This window comes from Cataglyphis hispanica, chromosome 6 (genome assembly GCF_021464435.1).
Source record: "Cataglyphis hispanica isolate Lineage 1 chromosome 6, ULB_Chis1_1.0, whole genome shotgun sequence".
Lineage (NCBI taxonomy): Eukaryota > Metazoa > Arthropoda > Insecta > Hymenoptera > Formicidae > Cataglyphis > Cataglyphis hispanica.
Genome location: NC_065959.1, coordinates 7,485,001 through 7,511,256, shown reverse-complemented (window position 1 = coordinate 7,511,256; position 26,256 = coordinate 7,485,001). Strand labels below are relative to the sequence as shown.

At 29.7% G+C, this 26,256-nt stretch overlaps 2 protein-coding genes across 8 annotated transcripts in view; one reads left to right on the top strand and one right to left on the bottom strand.

The window, feature by feature from the left end:
* Positions 1-3,222: 3,222 nt before the first annotated feature.
* On the bottom strand, positions 3,223-8,588 carry LOC126850228 (biorientation of chromosomes in cell division protein 1-like 1). Its single transcript, XM_050592982.1, has 3 exons — positions 8,273-8,588; positions 4,143-7,930; positions 3,223-3,925 (listed from the first exon to the last, which is right to left on the bottom strand). The coding sequence occupies exons 1-3, from the start codon at positions 8,402-8,404 to the stop codon at positions 3,823-3,825; spliced, it is 4,023 nt and encodes a 1,340-aa protein (XP_050448939.1). The 5' UTR covers positions 8,405-8,588; the 3' UTR covers positions 3,223-3,822.
* Positions 8,589-8,785: 197 nt separating this feature from the next.
* Positions 8,786-26,256, top strand: part of LOC126850244 (glycerol-3-phosphate acyltransferase 1, mitochondrial) — a 20,984-nt gene continuing 3,513 nt past the window's right edge. The window contains exons 1-7 of one of the 7 annotated variants that reach the window (XM_050593034.1): positions 8,786-8,937; positions 9,028-9,224; positions 14,532-14,638; positions 22,409-22,524; positions 23,036-23,214; positions 25,540-25,701; positions 25,785-26,179. In XM_050593034.1, coding sequence (XP_050448991.1) covers positions 14,577-14,638; positions 22,409-22,524; positions 23,036-23,214; positions 25,540-25,701; positions 25,785-26,179 — 914 coding nt within the window. In that variant the 5' untranslated portion in view covers positions 8,786-8,937; positions 9,028-9,224; positions 14,532-14,576. Of the gene's footprint in view, positions 8,938-9,027; positions 9,225-14,156; positions 14,639-22,408; positions 22,525-23,035; positions 23,215-23,308; positions 23,486-24,107; positions 24,635-25,054; positions 25,129-25,539; positions 25,702-25,784; positions 26,180-26,256 lie in introns of those variants that run through there. The other 6 variants (XM_050593035.1, XM_050593033.1, XM_050593038.1 and 3 more) reach the window with 6 other exon arrangements.

Genomic DNA, 26,256 nt, shown 5'->3' with positions numbered 1-26,256 from the left:
TCTTCTTCATAATAATAGTTAAAATAACATAGAAAATATATTCTTGCTGTCTGTATAAATTATATTTTATCGTGTTGTTGCGCACAAACGTCAGTATTTCATACTTTTTTCCTCCTTTTTTTCTCTCTCTCTCTCTCTTTCTCTACATAATATTCGCAGGCTTTTAAGACGCAGGAGAAAGAAGAAAAAAAAACAGATTAATGAAATTGTGTTAAAAATTTTTCAGAGATGAGCCACTCATTAGCAAAATTCAATTAGTAAGCATTGCACTGTTATCGATATGCAAAATTTCACTTTTACATCTTCTGATATGTGCATGCATTAGAAAACAATAGCCCGTAAAATTTTAATTATACTGCAGATTATTCACAGTCAGAAGTGTAGTGTCAAAAATTGTTAGCGGCAAGAAATTATTTTAGCAACTAAATTTTTAGATAAAAGAATATCTCTCTTGAAATCGATTTAAAATGTTTAAAAAGAAATAAGCAGTTACTAATCATTAAAAAAGTGTTTTTACGTTTTCTTTTTCTACAAAAGAGAGAGAATATATATATATATATATATATATATATATATATATATATATATATATATAAAATATATAAAATCTACAGGAGAATTTAATCATATTATTTTTATCCACTTATTATTAAATAAATCTGTGTCGTAAATGTTTTGATACTTTATTGAGAGATCGACGAATTATTTTATAAATTTTACTATAGAAACATGTCGAGATATAACATCCAAGTATTGTACTATTTCATGTCACCTTATAAGTCTTTTATCACGCCTTTTATGCGTAAAAAAATATGCACATGCAATGTCATGGCGATGTGCACGCTTTTCTTTATTTATTATTTAAACATCAGAGTGCATATTCAGACAATGGTCAGCGTTATGCAAACGCGTACGGAAGATATCATACTACGATATCATTATACGAGCGATAAACTCGTCGATAGGTAACCGATCTTTTCACGGAGAGGGAAATTATGCGAGAAATTATGGGAAAGACTGATCGCCACGAATCAACCTCTCCTTGACAAGAATATATTAAATTTCAATTAATTTTTTAATGACATATACCATATGTGTGTGTGCACGATTGCGTATTAAAGCGTAGTAAAGCATTTCTAATCGCAACAGATGAGTCGGCTAAGCGACAAGGTCGCTCAACGATGCAATTATGTGGCTATTCGATCGTGTACAGAAAATAAACAAGCATGAGTCGGCGGAGAATGCAAGTTTTTAACATGTCGGCAGCAGTCTATTACTCTAATTGCTGTAATCTTCGCACATAGTTGCAATGACCTTGATTGTCTATTGGACCCAACGGCTGGGAGCCGAATCGATGTTGTGTCTTGATCAGCAGCTGCTGATCGTAATAACATAGATGTGGAATGTCTTTGAACTTATACAAGTTTCTGGAATCAATACTAGCAATAATATCGATGATATGTAGGTAATATATTAATCTCAGAAACGTACATATGTATATTATTGATTTCGGAGAAAAGTGTGTATATATATATATATATATATATATATATATATATATATATATATATATATGTATGTATATATATATATATTATTTAGAATTTAGAATCGACATTGATTGTTTAAACTTTGAATTGCGTGCATAATAATACGTATTGTACAAAAATTATATTATAATTAGATTTATTGTTATTGAACAATTTATATTTCTTTCAATGTAAGATATTTTATAAAATCGATTAAATATGTAGAATTTCAACTTGCGTCGAGAAAATCATTATTTTTACTTTGAAATGCTTAGAAATGTAAATTTCTCATAAACTTGTTAATGAGACATAATTATAGAATGTAGAATGGGCGAAGATATTAGTACATATATAGTGTTAATTAATATAGATTCAAAAACCTGCTTTATGTTTGAAAACGATTTTAATACTTACAATTAAATTTATAAATTTATAAATTCTGATATAATATACAGTTTTAATAAATAAAGATTAAAAATTTTAAAAATTATATTCTACGATATATTTTTATACTGAAATATAAAGTACAACTTATATATGTATATATATATATATATATATATATATATATATATATATATACACGCGTTTATATACACTTATTTTATTTATCACGTTATTACCGACGAGAAAGAGGAATACAATTCTCAGAAGAGCTAAAAATATGTATATTGTAATATCACAATATTATGTTCTGCAGTTTTTATTATTATTGAAATGTCTACATTGCAAGTATTGAAAATTATAGAATTTACTAGATTTTAGTTATTATTTTATTGTTTGAATATTTCAAAAGATAAATTATATTTTATAAAGCAATTATGTATATATATAACGATAGAGAAAAAATATAAAATTATTAGAGAACATTATTTACAATTCTCGAATGATGCGAAATAATTCAAGATAAATCTTGAAAAAATAAGATTGCACATTTTATGGTGTATAATACTTATTTAATGTTTTTTAATCTTATTAATATGGATGATTCTCATTTTGTGATTTAATTATATGCTTATATATCGGGGAGATTGCAGAATATTTTTAAAAAAGACAAATTGCTAGATTATTTGTAGAGTATAAAAAAGTATGAATATATATATGTATATATAAAAATTAGTGTTTTTAGAACTATATAATAGTAATATAGTATATTATATATGAAGAAAGTTTTAGAATCTAAAAATTACAGTCTTATAAATATATACTGTTATACATTTTTTTCATATGATAATAATGTACATAGAAATTATAAAAAAAAATGGTTCACATGTTAAAATCAAGAACTTGTAATGAATTATATATACATATTTTACTGTTATTCCAATTATCTAGTATTGTGAATTAGAAAAATAAGATTTTTTTGTGTAAAGATTTTTTTAATTTTTATATACATAGAGAATTAAATATTGCTTTAATATTTCTGTCAAATTAATTTTATGAAATTTGCAGAGAGAAATGGGATCATTGATCAAACTTATGCAAACTTGTACGACTTGTGCAAACCTTACAATCAATTAATTACTATTAATAATTTTGAGATTGCAATGTAATTCAACGCGAATTTATGGACATTCATACATACATATATATGTGTATAATATATACACATACAAGTAGGCACATACTTATTTCTAAGAAAATAAAAGTTTAGATATATATATATATATATATATATATATATATATTATTTTTTTAAAAAAGAATATACTCTTTGTTTTTCCTTTTCAATACACATATTCTCCAATAATCAATTTTTATTACGATAGTATGAAATATTATCATAATAAAATTGTAAAATCTTTAACATTTTCCTACTAAATATTACATAGTAAATGTTAGTTGAAACTGATAAAATTTTATTATTTCAAAATGTATAAAAATTTGTTAAAGAAATGTTTTGATTAACAAATTTTTATTTATTGTAATGCAAATTAAAGTTGGTCAATAATAAATATTAAACTTTATAAATTAATAAGTTTATGGTGGTATAATTTAAATTCATAATATTTTTTAACTCTTTATAAATATGTAACTCTTTATAAATGTATACCTCATATACACACATATAACACATATAAAGTATTTACATAAATAATTTTAATATTCTAAAAGTCGAAACTTTAAACAAACGTATTTAAAATGTTATGAAATTCGAATAAGTAATATAGTAAGTTAAATATAGGGACTCACCATACTTTCATGTACATTCACATTATTATGTAATGAGACAAATTTACTTTGAAATTATAATATAAAAATTTATTTAACATCTGAATCCATGTAGCATTAGCTATGCTTGATTAGATCGTCTGCTTCGACGAGAAGAACTGGAAAATAACGGACGTGGTTTATACAAGTCATCGCTTGAATATCGTTGACTGCTCCTATTGCGGCTGCAATTTCAAGGAACAATAACGTTAGATTAACTATAACTCTCCTCTTAAGTAGTATTCGAGAAAATATTTATTTAACATGATACAATACCCAACATATGCATTTAGAGAATGAAATACAGAGCATATAGTTTACAGCAACGAAGGAAAAGAGCGCAAAAAAATATATACAAAATTTCGTGCTATATAAAAATCTCATATAACATATAACACATACCTTTTTTCTTCTTTGATTACATTAGACGATGCTGTCTTTTCGCTCGTCGCGGACACATCGCTGTCCGGGCTCAGAGGCATGACAAAATTCTCACCGTTCGACATTCCCTGCAGATTACATAAATTCGAGAATCTTGGTTTTTTGTTGAATCTCCTTTTCTTTACGTTGTGCACGATATCTTCATTGAGCGACAATGTCCGTTTATGATCATCATTATTATTATCCGAATTATTTACTAATATGTCCGATAAGGGGCTGGATGAACGTTTACGCGATTTCGGCAATGGTGGTGCTGCCATAGACTTTGGTATCGAGAAAACTACCTTGCCGCCCAGGCTCTCTATTATATCCTCTAGAGACGAATTCTCTAACAATTCTAGAGATTCTAAGAAACTGGAGAATCTTTCCGATTTCTTATTGTCAGTCTTGAAGTAATAGCAATCTTCTCCATTATCCTCGCTGATAACAGAAGACGAGGATCTGGTTTCTAGACAATCGCTATGTAAAGCTACCTTGTCGATTTTTGATGATGCACACATTTCTATCTGCTTCTCATCCTGTATTTCTTCATTGTTGTCTCCTATCTCTGTCCGCTTATCAATCTGTGCTTCATTATCGTTCCGCGTTTCTGTTTCTTTATAATTCCGTTCCTCCGCATTCTTCTCCATCAATTTCTCCGTGGTTTTTTCGTTATTATCCACAGATTCAGATTTTACCGAAACTGATGCGATGACTGACGTGATTTCTATCTGCTTCTGTGAAACATGCGTTTTCTCTATTTGGAGTGAACATTTTTCTGCATCGATATTTAGGGTTTTGTTGTCAGTGTCTTTCGTAATATTGTTATGTTCTTCTTTAAATGCTACCGTATCTTCTACATGTGGGTCATCAGATTGCGTGATTTTCTCGTCAGTTTTTGAATTTTGTGTGATCGCTTCCTCTAATGGTGCATCCGATACTATCTCACTTAAAGATTGTTTCATACACAACTCCATATTAGATAACGTTGACTTGGATTGTCTATTTAAAAAATCATTTGTACATGATTCGGCTCCTAACATTATTATCGATCTTTCGTCCAATGTTAAATGGGTTTCTTGCTTTTCGGGATAAGGTTCCTCATATTCTTCGTCGGGAATTTCTATAATCTGAACACGCTCGTCGTCCGGCATGCCTTCGAGATTGTCAGCATCTTTTGTTGTACTCGATTGAATCATTTGTTCCGCTTCACATGTAATTTTTTTCTCTCCTTTCTTATCTTCCTTAAGTTTCTCCTTTTCCATCAGTTTCCTGATTTTCATTAATTTTTTAGCTTCGTGTATATTTTTCGCGAATTTTGGTTTTCTGATTTTTACATCATCGGAAGTAGATTCATCCTCTTTATTGGATAACAATCTTTTTTTCAAAGGTAAACTTGTATCATGTAAAACTGCTTCTTCTTCGTGTTTGTCATACGTTTCGTTTATATTATCAAATTCTAGTTTCAAATAATTCTTATCATTCGTCAAATTGATTTTATGAGACGATTTATAATTTGACTGCTGTGAGTCATTCATTTGCGTCTCTTCGATACTATCTGATGTTTCGCTACCAGAATTGCTAACGTGATTATTCTCCTTTGTCAAACTCGACGTACCTGATTTGTTGCTCGTCATGTTGGAATTTGCATTGTTGGACGGCGAGGTCTTGCTATTCGAGCCATTTGAGCCATCTCTATCGGTGGAACGTCGATCATTAGAACTTTTCCGTAAACTTGAGTGATCATCTTTCGTCTTTGATTTCTTATCCTCTCGACGTTTTTTATCCTTTGATGGACTATCATTTTTCGAGTCTCTTTTACCATCTGATTTCTCACTGCGATCCGAACTTTTACTCTGTTGCAAATAAATTTTCGCATCCTTCTTACCATTTGTTGTCTTATCACCGCTTGCTTTGCCATCTTTTCTCACATCTACTTTTCCACTTTTATCTTCCTTCTCACTTTTAGACTTTTCAACTTTTTTTGGATCAGGCTTGTCTGACAAATCTGTCTTGCTACTATAATGATTTTTACCTTTATTATCTCTCGACAATCGTTTTTCATCCCGTTTTGCTTTATCTTTTGACTCTGATCTTTTATCTTTCCCATCTGCAACCTTTTCTGACATCTTGCTGCTTCTACTTTCATGATAATTTACAGGGATATTTTTCGACGACGATGATGATGAGCTTCTGTGCTCTTTTCTATTTGATTTTTTTTCTTTAAGAGAATCCTTTTTGTCTTTAGCTTCTTTAATAAGTTTTACATCTTTATCTTTATTTAATTTCTCTTTCTCTGTCAATTCCTTCTTCTCGCGAAGTTCTCTGATCTTCTCTTTGTAGATATCTTTCAAGTCTTTTGCTTCTTTATTGATATTATCTTTATCTTTTTTGTCCGCTTCTTTGAGCTTTTCATCTTTGAGTTTATTTACATTATCTTTAAAAGTTTCTGACATATCTTTAGCTTTGTCTGAATTTTCTCTCACCTGATCAATTTTATCTTTAGATTTACTCTTACTATGTTTATCATACTTTTCACTGCTATGACTACGCGATTTCTTTCTCTCATTACTTCTATCTTTGTAATATTTTGCATCTTTATTGCTAATCTTTTCTTTTGTGTTTTTTGACTTGATGGATTCACTATCTTTACTCTTTTCCTTGGAACTCTTATCATATTTATCTTTCATACCACTATCTGTACCATCGCGAGAGTTTTCTTTGGAAGATATACTTTTAGTGCTCTTAAAATCTTTCAAATCTTTATAATCTTGTCCATCTTTATTTTTAGCAAAGTCGAAATTGCTTTTGGCTATTTTGCTTTTTGATGAATCAAACTCTCTAATTGCTTTAAAATTATCTTTACTACTTTTAACGTCATATTTGTCCTTTGTTACATCATCTTTCAATGCATCGTGTATTGGTGTTAAACCATGATTAGAAGAACCAAAGTCTGTTACTATCGATAATCGAGAATCTGAGGAAACTTTGCTAAGTTGAGAATCTTGATTGCTACAATCAAAATTATCTCGCGATAATTCATTCGAAAAATCTGGACTTCTTGATCTGTGACTCGTTAATTCTGATATTCCTGATAGGTGTGAATCATTGGAAATGTTGGATTCATTCAAATTCATGATGTCTATTGGTTCAAATGTTGGACTAACCTCTTCGTCTTCATCTTCCATTTTGTCATCCGATTTTCCAGATGTGTTTAAATTCAGACTACTACCAGTTTTATTCAAAGCTTTACAAGTTTCGTCCAGCATTTTCTCTTCTGAGGAGATATGTCCATTTTCAGGACTAGCTTTATTTTTATCTTTGTATATCTCTTCATCTTGTAACTTTTGTTCATTGGCTTTGTCAACCTGCTGCTCATCAACATCATTTACATCGCATGCATCTATTGATTCAAGGGATACATCTTTCAAACTATTTTTATCTGACTCAGGTGAAACTGGATCCAAATCTTTAGGTAATAAATCTTTAAGACCACAAGCGCCATTTTTCTCTTTCACTTTTGGTCTTTCTATACCCAGAAATTTGTACACCACATCTTCTATTTGTGACATGAAAACTGAGTAGACTTTGGGATTTACTACTTGATCCACTATTCGTTCCACACCAGCATCCAGATATGGTGCGTCGTGTATATGTTTGCGTAAAGTTTCCCTGAGTTGATTCTTGTTCAAGTCTGGTTTCCATATTTGTTTAGTAAGAAAAGAGTTTACAGAACCTTCAACCCTTGTCCTCAGATTTTGATACGCTGGCTGAAATTACATATACCATTGTATATTACTTATGCTAGAGAGAGAGTTTCTACAATTGTATACATCTACTCTAAAATTAGTGTATTAAGTTTGTAAAAATTAATATTTTATCAGATACATTGATTCAATATTAAAGGTTTGTTACAAATTATACAAAATATTACATGAATGTTCTTTAATTGGTAGTAAAATATTTATCGATAATTAAAATCTGTTACATTTGCAGCCATGTCTAATATTAATGTTTCAATATTAAATTACGTCTAATCTGCATCGAAGAAGTTAGGTAAATGAGTCAAATTCAAATTACAAAATACGTCATTATGTCAAGGATTGCTTTACCTTTGTATCAACATCAGCAATACATTCTTTGCGAAACTGATCAAAGATGCCTTGGGACTTAACTTCGCCCACTATATGATCGATCAATCGCGGGTCACCGGCCAACAAAGTACTGGATAAACTTAACTCCATGTCGACTAATGATTACTGACCAGAATCAAATTTTGTTTGTCACAAAATAGCAAAGACAACCATTTTTACTGATCAACGCTGGCAGAAACATCTCGTCAAGCAATAGACACAGCACTCATCACGGCCATGTTTTCTCACGTCTCTTCACATTGCGCGCGCATGCGCGGTAGTATTCCGATCCCGACCTCCCACCACCCTTTTTGCACGACATATGCGGCATCATGGAACGCATTTGGAAATTCTACCCATAAAATAATAAAAGTAAGAAGTTTGTTCATCTTGCTCGCAATAATTTGTTTAGGCTCTCGTTACATTTGTCGGATATTCTGGTTGGCTAATATCGCAGAAAATTCTCGAAACTCTAAAAATTCTTTCTTTCTAATAGCCAATCGGTGCGCTGACAAACTAGTCGTGCGACAAATGTAATATCACCTTTACGAAACGAATCTGCGCACATTCGCTGGCGATAAATAAAAACGTGTTTTACAAAGCACGCGCGAATCTTCCATTGAATAGGAATATAATATTTAGAGGTAAATATATTTTTATATTAACAGAATAAGTTATATATCTCCATACATTTAATTTTTTTTCATTGTGTTACTGTTGTCAAATCTTTTCAGAAGAAAAAGGGAACGCAAGAGAAACAGATCTAATCTGAAATTATCTTAAATTTCTCGTAATATGCTGGTTCGAATGCGAGCGTGTAATGACCTTCGTGAATTCAATGATGGAATGCGCGCAATAGTGTAATTTATAAAAAATTGTTCGTCAAAATCGAATGGCAAGACGAGAAAGAGCTGTTTGAACATTCAGAAAGGTGAGTTATTGTGTCACATTTAATCACATTTAACCGCGTTGTAAGGTTATGCGATTTTACGAAGCTTCTCTCAAGATGCTCGTATATTTATGTTATGATTATTGTTTCCTTGATTATTTTTGTTTATCGTATTTATGGTTTTATATTTTACTGTAATATATTTTATATTTTAATGACAATTCAATCTAAAACACATACAATATTATGAAGGAAATGAGATTTGGAAGCTATTTTTTATTTTGTAAAAAGATATTTGAGATCAATGTGAGCACTACTATATGAGAACTTATAAATTATTTTCTATTGTTAAAGGTCGTATAGAGCATATGTTAATGTAATACATTGATAGTATTGTTGAAATAAACAAGGATTTTTTCAACATGCTAGTTTTAACAATTTATATATATGTATATATATATATATATTTTTTTTTTTTTTTTTTTTTTTTTTTTTTTATGTAATAGCTAAATATATTCATATATTTGAAAAATAGAGTGCTCAGAATTACTATCATTATTCAGAATTATTATCATTCACACAGAATTGTATTTACAAATAAATATATCATTGGAGAATATTGTGAAAAGTTATTCTCAAATGGACACTTTAACAAGAAAATATAAGTAAATGTCTTTTCTAATTTATTATTTTAAACGCTTCTTTTTATTTTTATTATTTAAACTGATTACTTTTGACATTTCCATTAAAGAGTGTACACTACGCACATTATATATATGTATATGAATTAGCATATGTGCAATAACTTCTTTATATTGCAAAATGAAGATTGTTAGATTTAGGAATGCAATGTATATAATGCAGTTTTCAGCATATTTATTATAAAAATATGATTCTGCAAAATATTTAAAGCATTCTTAATTTTTGTTCTTAAACAATTTTTGAAGTTTCCAAATATAATATTAAAGCTCGTGTGTCGTATGTGTGTTTTGTAAAGTTGTTAAGAACTCGAAATGCATGATCATTAAACATTAAAACTATTGTTTAAAATGTAATTGACAATAAATATTAATGATGCATATATTATTTAAATTCTATAACAAAAATATCGAAATATTAATAGATGGTTTTCAAACTATTGATTAAAAATGAATAAATTTTTTAGTGATATAAGTTTCGCTTATATAGATTTGCATCGAATTATATAATTTTAAAATTGGATATAATCTAAAAAAAACAATACATATGTATACAATACAAACCTCATGTTTAGTCATGTATATCCTTCACACATATACATAAATGTAGGCGTCAATATTCTTAAATATAGTATATATCAACATTTATTTAACGATTTAATGAATTCGCACAAAACACAGATAAAACTGTCTTCCTCGACAGCCGGTCTACGACGATTTTAATGCACATTTGCAAATTGACGTACAATGCAGACCGTAATAAAACGCCTAATGGCTTTCAATAGGATTAATTTACGACTCACGGTACGACACCCCGGCCACCGAGTATCAGATCGCCACTATTTTCACTAGTAAATCATTCCATGCAAAAATGATCATTTTTTCGAACATTAAAAATAATCTATTTGAGATTTTCATTACTTTGAAATATGAAATCATTAAGAGATTCTAAGATTAATTTTTGTCGAGCGCTTTGCAAATTTTCTAATATTTTCAAAAATATACGCTGTTAAATATTCATTTTGACTTTGTCTGAAAATATTATGATTTTGCAAAGCATTCAATATAAATTAGTTTATTTAGTCTCGGTATAAACTAGTTCTAGAATTTCTTGAATTGTAATATATTTTAAGACTATTAAAATCCCGAGAAGTCATTTTTTAATACTTTAAAAAATAATAATTTTTACGTAGAAGAGCTTTAATTTTTAAAATTTTAACTTTAGGTAATATCTTGAAAAACTGATTGAGCATGATAGTCGAAATAGAATATATTTTAATTGCACTTTTTATTAAACTGATTTAATAAAACGTAGTAATTTGCAATCTTAATTTTTGATCTTAATAACAAATTTTATTTTGTTACTGAAAAATATGTATGTCTGAGGAAATCTTTTTATGTGTGATAGATATTTATTTGGGGAAAGCATAAAAAATTGAATTTTGAAATATATAAAACGTAACATATTCCCTTTTTATATTTCTGTATTTGCATTTTCGCGATAATAAACAGCATTATCGATAAGAGTTATAATTAAAAACGTGTTTTTGGCAAATGTTCATGTTCTTTGATTGGTTGTGTTCAAGTAACGCTATCTCAATTAAATTACATAAAACGTGTCGCTAAATATATCAAGCTTAAATACATCAAGCGCGTTATCGTCATTGTTTATTTTTGATGTGTACATTTTATTTTATTTAAATGAAAAATGATTGTATTGGTAAATTTACAAAAAAAATGTTGAATTTAATGCAAGCGTATATTGTAATATTGTCGCGTATATAGTCCATTTTCTTCGTCGTTGCGTTGCATTTTAAGCCGCGAATGCAGCTGGATGCAGTCGTTGTCCGGCATTCATGTGGAGATCCCGCCGTCTCACCGATCTCTGTTGAAACGAACATACATATCGCGACGCGTACTTTGAACATCGTCCATTATCGTTCGCGTTAAAAAATTAATTGGATAAGTGACGATCCGGCTGATTAGCCGCTTGTACGTCGGAATTCGGATCATTTGAAAGTTTCATCGAAAGACTGGTTTAAGATTAATCTTAAATAGCCTAAAAAATTTCATCGTTTAATCAAAGCTTACCTGCCATGTGAGCAAAGATCGTGCGTTTATCGAAATTTCGACAATTTTGCGTGGAAATCTTTCACTCTTTACCCATTTCATGTTCAAAGAAAAAGTCACGCAATTACTCTTCGTAATTTGAATATTTTCGTTGAAATTTGACTGTATTTTGATGGTCAATTTTTTTATCAACTGCCAAAATTCTTTGATGAATCTTTCGTCTTTAGCGCGTTTTTAATATTTACCATCTCGATGGTTTTTTATTAATTGCACCGCGCGAGTGACGTTAATTCGATATTAATTTTTATTTAAATGTTTGAAATTAATCGCGAATGTGAAAGTCGTGGGTTTTCTTGAGATCGCCTTTGGAATAAATGAAACTAATGAACAGAGAAAGTCTTACCGCTCGAAGCACATCTCCTTTCCGCAATTCCTTCAAAACTGTTGAGAAGAAGAAAATCAATGCGAGATATATATACCGAGATGCAATACGCACATAGATAATAAAGGCAAATATAGAAATCACGAATGCGAAAGTATACAACGGGAAGAGAGAACAAATCAATTTTAATTTTTTGAATTTCTTGCAGTAATATTGAATTAAACAGCAAAAAATCATATAAATAATTTTTTTGGAGTATTTCGCGAAAGATAAATTCATGGTCTTTGTTTTTTGAAAATTATAATATGACTGCAGTGAGGAAACGGAAGTAATTAATTGAGTAATTAATTGAGATTTTTAATAAGATATTTTGCGCCAAATGCGTTTTTATAAATAGCATTATTCGCATTATATAAGTTAAATTTTTCTTTTAAGAATAACTTATAGCGATTAAAAAAACTCAAAAAGAAGTTACAGCTATTTAATAATAAATATTATAATCGTAATAATGAAGAGAAAATAATTATCTTATGAAATATTAGAATCTTGCATCTTGCATTTAGAATGTGCAACATGTTAAAATTATTTATTGTAGAGTCATTTTGAAGAGCATAACTTCATTCGAATGCGCAATACATTCTTATTTTGCAACTTCCAAGGGCGTCTGTGTACTGAGACCGCATTAATAAAGTGTTGAGGAGTGACTATATATATTTTTTCTTTACCACACGATGACAATTCTTATTGCTCGGCGATAGTAATCAATTCTGAACTATTTCTTCGCCAGAAAAACAAATGAAAGATATAGTACGCAATTTTGTTGATTTGTACGCTCGCGCAATTTTCGATAAAAATGGTAAAGTCGAAAACAAGATAACAGAAAATAATAATAATTAAATTTTTTTTATATTATATTTATTCATCTGCCGAAACTTTTTGTCTTTTTATTCTGCATTATTACAGGAATTTATTAATACATTATTAGCAAAGGAAGAAACAATTTTTTTAATTGACTGCATAATTTTCAGTAAAAGATACTTTATCAAAATTATTTATTTTTATTTAAATTAGTAAGCTGTTATAATATGCTCTTATAATATGATCTTGCTTGATACTAATTTGCTTACGTAACAGAATGTTATTCATTACCGTGTCCGCGAAACTAATGTAATCGTTAATTTTTAATGATCTCTTAAAATATTCAACAATCGTGAATATGCTAGTTACGCTCTTGTCATTAGAAGCTTGTGGTGATAAAGAAACATATATTGTGCATCTCTTACTTTACATTTAAAATCACTTTTCTGAAAATTATGCAGGTATTTAAACAAATATACTCTGTACCTTTTAGTCAATTTTCTCAAACATCTTCTCTCATTGATTATATAATTTATTGCATGTCCCGTATACTTGATAAGTTTCCGCATCTTAACAGCTTCTTTAAATAGGGCATAATTTTCTGCAACTGCATTGACGTTACTGCATGCTTCTTGTGACCCTTGGAAAAATAAAAATTTTTTCGGAGTAATTGTCCAAATTGTTCAAAGCGACCGATACGAGATTGACAGACAATCATCTGACATCCTCTCCATCCACTCTTTTTTTTTTTCATCTCCCTCTCTCTTCCATTCTCGTGATTCAGAAGGTCACGCGCAGCCACCCTCCGCTCCCCTTTTCATGTACCTTGAAAACGTAGTTTCGAGTTCACGCACGCATGCATCGCATCGCACCATCATCGCAGTAAAGTCAGTGAGTCAGTGAACCGTCCACGGTGGCGGCGGCGGCGGCGGCGGCGGCGGCGACGGCGGTGCGGTTCTCCGATGGTTACTTAATGTGTTGCGGTAGAAAGTCGACGATCAGACGGGTTGGTGCGATCGTCATATCAAGAATTTGGACTTTGTCGGATTCTCGTCGCATTCTGTCTGCTATCTCTCGTTCTCTCTATCTCTCGGAAGCGAGTCGCTTCGTCGATCCATGGATCCCACGAGTTGCGCGATCGACCGCATCTGTCCGCGATATCATCTGCTACCGTGCATATTGTTTCGCCACCTGCGAAGATAATCTCGCAGTGCGAATACACTACTGATCATCGATCAGATTAATCATGGCCAACGATCGATATATTATCGATTGACCAGTGTGTGTGTGTATATATATATAATGCGTATATATAAGACGGTTTTGTTTCCCCTGAATTAGTTGTTCGAGTTGAAATAACATTGAAAAAGAGTGCCGGAAACGAGGATGGACGGTCTCATCGAAATCTTCCTTTTCTGCGGAGTGCTCTGCTACTTCTTTAACCTCAGGTAATTCAATCACGGAGAGGAGATTCCGTGATAATATATTCATGTGCCAATAATTCAAATAATTATATTAAAATATCAAACTTGATATACTTGATATACTTGTAGAAAATTTTTAACAATTTCATAGAATCACTAGTTGTGTTCCTATAAGATTGTTGATTCGTTACAGACTCCGACGATTTTATAAAAGACAGTAACATTACTTTCACTATAACACAAAAAATTATTACTGACTATTATCCATGGGCTGTAATTGTATTTTAATCTCTTCAGAGACGGATTTATCGAAGTCGGAAGAAATTATTTTGTCTCTTTTTTATAATTATATTTTTCCAGAATATATTTATAATTATTAAAGAAAATAAAAAAAAATTGACGAACGTTTGAAACTTCTGAAAAAAATAATGTACACATATATGGCCATTATACGTCAAGATAAACGATTCGTGAAAAAATTTCATGTACTAAAATTTTATGTACGCATACTATCGATATCCTTCAAGAAGTTTTAGTGGCTGTCTGATTTTAAGCTTTGCATAAAATGTTATTTTGAATCGAAAATTAAACGGCGATATTTTCCGTTATGAAATATCGAGTCTTGAGTCGCAAATAATATAAATAGTTTTGTGGAAAAAAAAGAGATAATTTTGTTTTATCGAGAGATCTTTATATAGATTGGGATTTGTGGAAAAACACAAATAGATTTTCATTTCCGATTGTTTCTATAATTGCCTCCGAATTTTATCTTATCATAAGGTGTCTTAAAGTATCTTATTTCCAGATGTATTCAGATACGTTCTGAAATGAAATAGTTTGAGAGGATCGTAGAGTTTTCATAGAATTTCCACGCTGGGAAACTTCACTTTTTTATATTTCACAGATATCTTTTACCGATTCTTGAACGAAAACAAATTATTGATTTTTATTTAGAATAAGCATTGATTTTTTAGTTAAATCTTCATTATCTATAACCGAGAAAGTATCGCTTAATTCTGGCAGATACCTTTATTAGTTTCTTAATTATATGACGCAAATTTATATGTATAAGAAAATAATTTTCTGTGATTTAACATTAGTATAATAAAAATCGTACGACGCAACGTATTTTACATATTTTTGTTTTGATTTAATATGTAATTAAAATTATTCTTTCATCAGCCAATCTTCCTGTTTTGATTATATGCGTTGTATAAATATTTACTTCATTCTCAAGAATGATGTTAAAATATCTCGCAATCTTTGAGTACATCGTACATATGTTATACTGACCTGAAATATTTTTTTCTGATCAAGATATCATAACATGTCATTGCTATATATATATGTGTGTGTATGTGTGCGTGTTTGATATATTTACAATATTTATATAATATTTGTATTTCATAATCTTGTATTCAAATTTCACTTTTTTTTTAATCGTCTTCACCATTTTCATTTCTGAAAATTTTTAACATTGATATTAAATATTATATTCGCGAATAATAAAGTTTATCTTTTATTGTTATTTAAATCATTAAGTTTCGAGTCTCATTGATAAACCGCTAAATAATGATCTCTTAGGATAAGAGATTTATATTATTTGCGACTCAAGACTCGATATTTCATAACGGAAAATATCGCCGTTTAATTTTCGATTCAAAATAACATTTTATGCAAAATAAGCTTAAAATCAGACGGCTACTAAAACCTCTTGAGGGATATCGATAGGTATGCGTACATAAAATTTTAGTACATGAAATTTTTTCACGAATCGTTTATCTTGACGTATAATGGCCATAATCGTTTGTTGTAGAGAACCGTTTTATGCAATAAAGTCCAATGGAAGAGTTCGATTTTCGGTGTAAAAATTTTCGCGACCACAATATGTATCATCGGCGATCAGATGTCGAAAGGTATTCCGATCCGACAGTTCCGTGACATCACATGTTCGATGTGCTTATCGACTCGTTATTTACATTCATTGCATCGAAATACACGCTTTCAAAAGTGCATTATATGCGTTTCCACTGCGACCTTGCCTCTTTATAAACGAGCTATATCTTGTCGAGTATGATTTCTACATATATGCTGATCCATGCAAGGGCAATGGTAATTTTCGTTTCTCATGGCAACGCGTGCGATAGTCATGCTAAAATAAGGCTACACATATACCTGAATAATATTTAAATTACGTTTGAAATTATAATACTAATCCGATTACTCAACAATCTCTTTAATTGAAAAATGTCTTTATCATCTTGATGTTTTATTATTAATTCGAATGCCAATAATCTTAAATAGTAATATTTCATTAAGAGAATAATTATTAATTTCTTTTTTTAATTTTGGCGTTTTATATAATATTTATTTAATCTATTAAAAAACATATCTTTGAAAAACATGCTTTTATTATTTAATTACATCTTTAAAGTTTTTTTTCTGATTTCCAGCATAAATGTATGTGTGTTGTTTTTTCTTCAAATCTTTAGAAAAAATCATTTTCAAATGTGTGTGTGTGCAAAGAAATTGGAATTAACAAATGATGCAACTTTGGTATAATGCTAAAAATAACTAAATAAAAAAATAAAAATAACTGCAGATATATGCACATTTGAAATTTAATGAATGAAAATTCAAGCGATATTTCTCATATTTATTATTCAGTTTTAGTAATAGTGTAAGTAGTAATAGTGTTTTAGTAAAAGTGTTTTAAATTTTACTATTGACGCACGATATATATCAAGGATTTTCACTGTTTATTGCGAGCAATCGGTAATTTCCAATGCTATTATTCAGCACGATGAACTATTAGGTTCGATAAGTCAGTAAAATAATGCATATATTTTAATTCCAACAATCCAGAAGTTTCGATGTTGATAACCCGACTTGTCAGGCTAGAAATAAGTTCATAGATCTGTGCTAAATTGAGCGAAAAACAAAGCAACATCTCGTGTAATAATAATGATTTATCACATCAGTATTTATCATTAATGCAAAAGTAAATTATATTAAATAATTACACACTTCTACGATCTAATCTATCAGATGTTTATGTTTATATTCATCGAATCTCGTTTATAAAATTTGTTTATACTGTCGGACGAGCAATTTAAATAAATTTCATTCTGTCTGAGAGCATAATGTGAATGTAATATTATACTCTCTAATGTATTCATTACGAAATCATCGCAATTGAAATATATCGAAATGTATCTTGCTTTAAATAATAATTTTCTTTTAGCATTTAAATGTCATTATCATCGTGTTATTATTGCGTTATCATTGTCGATTATAAAAAATTGCAGAAGCATAATCGTCAAGATAAGTTTCATAATTATAATGGCAGCGATAAATTTTTAATGATATGTAAATATAAAAATGTAAATTATATATATATATATTGATCCTTTGAAATGAATTGACATGATTTCAAGAGAGCGCAGCGCGTAAGAAATCTTTAGTATTTCTGCGCTTTTTCGACTTTATCATTCCGTCCATCGTTCAAGAACTTTGATTTCAGAGTCCGACGGCAATTTCCGTCTTGGATGATTATGTTTTGAATCTGGGTGTCATTCTCTTACACTCTTCAGTTTTTTCCGTCGCACGCGTTATTCACGCGATAGATTTATCAGTGTGGACAATGGACTTTGACAATATAATTATTAACCGAGTTCAGTTACTTCTTTTGTCCCTAGCAACTATAAATATAAGGTCATATATTATCGACTTGTTATCTGCCATCCGGATAATTTTCAATATTGTTGCCATTACAATACATTCATCTTTGTTATGATGTTTCGGTACTGATATCAGAAATTTTCCTCATTAGTATTATGTATTCTTCTTTTGTAGAACTATTTTTTTCTTTATGTTTTGAAAATTGATTAAAACAATTTAACTTTTTAAGTAAATTCTTTAATTATCTTTTGGATTTTTTTTTTTTGGTTTATAATTATATTAAGTCTTTCTTCTGGAAGAATAAAAGAAAGGATTTCTATATTAATCAGGTTTTTAATATTTTCAATTTTGAATCTTGAATGAATTTTTGATTAGAAATATTAATTAATTTCCTCAACGATTAAATTCACTATTCTATTTCTTTTTGACAGTATTTGTGCCATCGAAAATTATTCTAATACGAAAAAATGTATCGATATGTTTTTTTTTTAATAAAATGATTCCTAACTTGCGATGCAGAAAAGAACCGCAGATGCGTAATAAAATAATTCCTGCGGATGCGATTTCCTATGTTTAATGTGTACCGCATATGCATATGCAAGTGACACACATAAATCAATTGAAATCTCGCGCAATGGCGTTCGCTAGAATATAATAGATGCATTCGTTTTCCACATAAAGAGCAACACTTAATCCTCCGTTTAACCGCACACGCGCTATATTGTATGTGTATGCAAGATCATATGATTAAAGATTCCATATTCAATTGATTTGTTATTATAATTTTCTTTAAAGATATTTTTTGTTAAAAACTAGATCAACCGACTTCTGCGAACAGTTTTTTTCTTTCTTTTTTTTTTAGATAATATGCAAAATTGCGGGAGGAATTGCATCATGTCTTTTATTTGCAGACGCATTGTATACGATTTTGATTAAAAATTCTTATGTTTTTTGGAAGAAATAGGGTAGAAAGATAGAAAAGGATAGAGACAAAAGATGTATCAAACGTCAATTTCAATCACGTATAATTTTTTACTGATTCAATATATTTTTTATATAACTTTTGTCACATATATTTCATATTACGTTGATCTTGATATTCTTTCCATATGAAAAAACTTGATTACCATATAAAATATATTGTTTCTTCTTTTTTTCTTAATTTTATTTTACTTTTTATTTCACTATATTACTCTTAAAGTTTTTACTCAGCCACTTATTACAGCTACTTATTGATTCCCGAAAGTGACAAGAAAATCTTTGGCATAACTTATTAATTAATCGGACGCGAAACAGCATATGAAGAAATTAATTTGGTTTGATGTATTTCTCACAAGAAAAGTAATTTATTGTTTCTGACGTGATATAATTGACGTGATTATTGCTTTTTTTTGTTATATATAAACTTGATTAGATTGAAAAATAAGCAATCGCAAAAAATATTTTACCTCGATTTAAGATTGAAGTTTCCGGCTTTGTACAGAATGCAAGTTTTTATTTTTGATGAATACAAATATTGGATCACCGTTCAATGTTATACATTGACTTGTTGTTGCACAATTATTATTGTTAAATGACACGATTAAATACGACACGAAAATATATTTCGTCATGCATCGCATCGAAATTTTTTTCATTCACACTCTGCAACATCTTTTTATCTTTTACAATGTCAGCGGAGCATTTATTATCACGCGCTTCAAAGTAGTGGGTTTCATGCGTAATATATTGTTTATCATAGTACTTTGTACAAAATTAGTATAGTACTTTGTTTTTTGTCTCTCTGTTTAATCTAATTTTGTTTAGTGAAATAAAGTCTGTTTCACAAATTAATTATAAATAGCAGTATACGATTAAATCGACAATTATTATATTATATTCGTATATCGGCATTATCATGCTTTGTCATGAAGTGATTTGACCACTAAAGAAAAGGTCAATTCTATTTTGATGTGCTTTCTTCAGCTTTCTTAGCTGATAAGATGAATAAAAATCACCGAACGTTGCCTCTTTTTCGAGATAAAATTTTTGAATTTATTTTTAATAATTATTTTTAATTATTTTTAATATTTTTAATATTCTTTCTTTTTATAATATATCCAATAATACACACACAAACAATTTTATCAATTTATATTGAAAATGTTACATAATTTCGATGCTGTAGACATAGAAAAACAAATTTTTGATATTTGAAGAATGATAATTAACGCATAAGATATGTTGTATAATCTATATATGTATATAAAAAATAGAAATTAATAAAATTTTATTAATTATAATCCTCCATAAAGAAAAAATTAAACACTTGTGTGAAAATTGGACATTTAAATATGTACTATTACAACACACCAATCTAATTCATGAGTGAATCGACAATATGTAATTGTTTTATATTTTTTTTTTTATGACATTGACATTTACTAACATAATTATATAGAGAGAAACGTGCTAAAATGTTGTAATGTCATAAATGTATAATGTGTAGCAAATTATTAAGATAAAAAAAAATGATAATAAAAATGTATTCTGTTGTCTTTTCTGCTCCATTTTTAACGATATATCTATTTTAGATTATTCAATACATTAAATTTTTTTCGTTGAATGTTTCTCGCGTAACCCTGAACGTACTACGCCATTGTTCGGGATCGTACGAGCCTAATCGACAGTACTAACTCTTGGCAATCTCTCGCTTCTGGACCATCACTATGAAGCACAGTCTTCGTAACGATTGCTCTCGCAGCCATTGCTATATGACGCATAGATTGAAAATCATGCGATAGATTGTATGCTAAAAAACTTGTTGATTAGAATTTTTTTCTTTTAGTTTTATTTATGTACACTAGAGTGATAAAAATGATAAATCAGGCATAGTGTTTTATAAAAACATTGAACGTTCAACTTTCTATGTGTAATGCAAAAAATGCAGTAAAGTGCACTGCGCTCGAACCATGACCTGAGAAAATAAAAATTTATTATGTCAAATAGATCATTTTCTAATCAGAGCTATTGATTCTAATAAAAATATATAATATGATTCTTAATTAACTTTAATTACTTATTTTTGTCATATATGAACTGATTATTATTTATTATACTTTATTATTATATCCACATATGAACAATTTTTATTCAAAATATTATATTAAATGAAATTTTATGATTCAAAGAGTTTACAGCGAATTATAATTCTTTGAAGAGAATTATAATTCTTCTGTAGCTTTATAAAGATTTATTTATTGAACACATATTTCTTAATTTTACTTTTTAATAACTTCTTTTCAGTTTTAAAATGTGCCAATTTTTAAATTTTATTCTAATTATTAGCTTTTTCTTTGAAGATTAATTTTTCAATAAAAAAGTGGTCAAGTTCTAAAAGGTGCTAAAAATTTTGTTGTTTATTTCTTTAATATCATTTACATTGATTGCAAGAAAGATTGTCGATGCATTGAAAAACAAGTATCGACATTTTTTCATTCGATCTCGGAGTATTTAATAAGAGAGAAAGTGCATCCCACGATGGGTCGCGAAAGACATCACGTATTATCACGATTCATTCCTTCCGTTTTCAATAAAAAGCATAATTAAGCGTGCCTTAACAATTTGCTTTGCAATTGCATTGTTCCGTAATAGTTTTTTCCGCTTTCTCGATTTTCTGATCCATATACATTGGCGACGAGCGTATCGCACGATTACGCATCTAATAGCAATTGATCACAAATCTACTTTTTAATAGCCATAATAAAATTTATAATTTTGTTTCACAAATTGTACATTATTCCGATCGCGTAAAATTAATATAATAATAAACGCGATAAACTTTGTGAATAGAAAAATTTGTTTCCTTAAACATTGACGTGTAATAATATTGCTTAAATATCTAATACATTAATATAGTATAATATAATATATTTAGTAGTAATTATTTATAAAATGAAAATAATAATTTTTTTATTATATTATATTCTATTTTTCTATTATATTATATTCCGACTTTTATTCTCAACGAAACATTATTAAGGATTTTTTTCTACATATTATAATTTTATTTTTTATTTAATTTTTTATTTTTCAGTTTGTTTAATTTTTGTGTTTGTCTATACCACTTTGCAGACCTAATAATATGGTGGGCGTGCTATCTACGCGTTTGCAGGAAGTATACGCTAATTGGGAAGCCAGGACGGAAGTGCGAAATGTAGAATCGACTGCCAATCGATTTACACTGGATGGTAACGGCAATTTTCTTTTTTTTTTGCTTTGAATTTATTCTTGCGTAAGTTAGAACAAAGGATAGTTATTAGAGTCGACAAGGGTCATTTCTTGCATATAATTATCTTCTTGCAGTGAAATTCCAATACGAGGTTTCAAATACGAAATAACGAATAAACACTCTCTATCGTAAAATATTATGTACCATATTCTATTATTTTTCACATTATCTCTTTTTTTTGCATTTAATACAACTGTAATATATATATTAATTTTTTATATCAATGACGTAACAACAAACATCTACTATACTTTATTCTTATTATTGATATTATTTCATATTTTTAATTATTATTGATGTTATTTCTTATTTTTCATTTAACAATCCATGAGTCTTTGTCTTCCCATTTTTTTTTTCTTATATATTTTAAAAGTAGATAAATTATTATACTCTTTTCGATCATCTTTTATATAGATGACTTTTCTCGTAATGAGATACACTAATTAAACGCGACACGTTTACGATTATAGGTCTCCGGCAGGCCGGGCAAAACTTTCGGCGAAACAAAATCCAAGAAAAAGAGGATTGGCGTAAGCTACGCGATTTCTCATTGTTCAAGATTAAGGAAAGCGAGCCTCTACCGCCACGGACCAGGCAAAAGCTTTCGTTTCTACAACAGTGTTGCAACAGCTGCACGCCAGCTTCCAGAGTGAGTTTTTATACGTGCTACCTATCGCCATCTCTTATCATCTCGACTAGCCACGCAAAACCGACCGATTTGTCAATCATTGACATCTTCTCGCGTGTTCATTGCCAATCTAATCTATCGCGCAATTTCACGCGTGGGCGTGCACGGGTTCCGTTGAATTAAAGTGGCGTAGTTACTTTAACTTACCGAATTTATCGTTAAATACCGGTGACCTCCGAGTTTGATTGCCGTCGATCCATTGTTCGTCGATGCATAAAGTTGAGGGGCGTAGGTAGATAAAGACCTACCTTGAGTTGTATCGATTGTGATTTCTAATAAAATCGTTAAAAAATTAGTGGGAATTATTTTAATTATTGAAGTATATTAGATGTAATTTAATCTATTAAAAATCTTAATGCATTGTAACTTGAATTACGTTTTATAATGTGCAACTTTTATAATTATAATAGATACGTTTTTACAAAATATTTGCTTTAATGTAGGTTTATTAATCAGAAATTAATCGATATTTATTTGAAATATTAAAGTTATTTGATTAGAGGGCTATTTGATTAATATGCGTGCTAAGATTTTTGAGAGAACTCAATATTATCTAGGATCTAAAGCAATAATTTGATTTGTTTATGCGAAGATTATCAAGAATTATTATCTTTATTCACGAAACCGATATTTGTTGACGATCATATCATTGCAATGCGACCGAAATGCGCATAAGAAAAGTCGCGTGCTTTAGTCGTTATTCAAAAACACAAGAAAGAGTTCTGTATATCGTCGGACGACATGAACGACACTAAAAATACATTTAGTCGTTTAGCCAGATGCTACGTTCCTTAGTCTCATAACTACGCGGTATCGCGAGTTTCGCGTATCCGTCTCGCGACTTTTTCAATCATAATTTTTACAATAATTCACATTAATCGCTGACTCGTGTTATCGATGTAGCTTCTATAAAATGTTCCGTTCGTTTTCACATCCACGATCGTGATCTATTTTTGATACGCGATTATAAAGACTGTATAGAAGCAAAGTGTAGAAAACCCCACACGACGATGACGCAAATAAATCGTGCAAAGATCAACCGCCTGTAGAAATTTCAAGACGAAATTCTGCGAACGACGTCATTCAATTTACATGAAACGCGCCCATGCGTTTATGGCATTATTTGTGTGTATGACGCATCGTCTGCATTATTACAACGGCATTTTGTAATATTGTATTGTCTGATCAGATAGACCAAGATCATATATAATTGAGCATTAATATCGACAGTGCTCTCGCGATACAAGCAGCTATTATATCTTCATTACCTAATTAAAAGATGTACCCTCTGACACGCGTTTAATTATATAACTTCTTTTTAATATTATTTCCTCATCTTTGGATAAGAACAGCTGTCACGCACGTATGTGCACATCAATGCGTGAGTTTTGCCCTGATGGAAACTTATAATTCTTCTAAATTCTTTCTAAATTTCAATTCTCTTCGAAATGTAATCTGAAAAAAGAGAGATCCATTAAAACAGATCCAGTTTCGTGACGTATACATATTTCGAGTTATATTTAATGAGCGCTGCGTTTTTCTTGTGTCTATAAATTATTTTAGATAACGTTGAATTTTTCATATTTCTTATAATTAATTATCTCGATAATGATTTTGGATGAAAATTTTGATTTGATTAGAAAATCAATGTAAAAAATTAATTTTTTTTTAAATGATAGAAAAGTGTCGATGAATTTATAAACTTATGAATCGCAAAAGATTTTGTAATCGTTATCATATAACAGTAATGATAGTTGATATGTTTATATTAAATATGTATTTGATTTTTTGATGATAAAAGAAATGTGTGAAGAACCACGTGGATTCGTATCACGATGGTGGCGTATTGTAATCGTTCGGGGATACCCACAAAATGTGAGTTGGCGATAATAAGCTAATATAATTAATTTTATAATATTTTTTTTCTGAAGATTTCAAAATTTCTGTTTAGAGGACTAGAAACATTAACTATAAGAAAAATATAGCTGTAAAATAGCCGTAATTGGAAAGTCGTTTAATCATCTCAAAACATTATTTCTTTACAAATTTCTAAAAAAATAAATTTCAATTTCTTTCTTGCTTTCTCTTACTATATCTTATATATTTTATATGTGCGTATGTGTGTGTGTGTATACATGTAAATTCTGATATATATATATATATATATATATATATATATATATATATATATATATATATATATATATACATGTAAATTCTGATATATATGATCTCTTCAATCTTGTAATCTCAATAAAAGTACATGTTTCACTTTTTATTTGACAGGAGTCATTAGTAACTACTGTGCGCGAGAAACACCAATTGCATCCATTGGGTCTGAACATACTGCTGGTAAAACCAGGTCCTACACTTTTCTCAAGAATATTTAACTGTGTATCTTATGTCTGGAGCTTCAAGAGATATGACTATCCAATGATCACGGAGACAGTAAGTTTCTATTTTATAAATACTTGTCTCGAAAGAAGATAATTTTATTTTTGTCAAAGATTCATAATCGCTGTGCGCTGTAGATTCTGAACGATGAACGATTGAAAGATGCTATCACGCTAACTGCCTGGGAAACAGTTAAAAATGAGGGTTGTAGTGGGGAAAAGGCATTCGCGAAGGCGAAAACCAGGGCCAAGAACATACTGCTGCAAATGGAGAGCAGATGCAGCGACACCTTACTCAAGATAATCACATGGCTGATATATAAACTGCTGCCCTGTTTCATACAATCCGCCGTTGTGTTGCCCTCACAAATAGAATTGTTGAAGAAGGCGAACGACACCGGTTTACCGCTTGTGCTGCTACCGCTGCATCGCAGTCACCTAGACTACATAATGATCAGTTTTCTCATGGTTACGAATAATATAAGAAATCCGTTAATTGCAGCAGGGGACAATTTGAAGATACCATTTTTTGGGTAAGTTCAGGATCTAACGCCAATCTCTTGTTCTAACAGTTATCTAACGTTTATAAAAATACATTGTATATCGATTG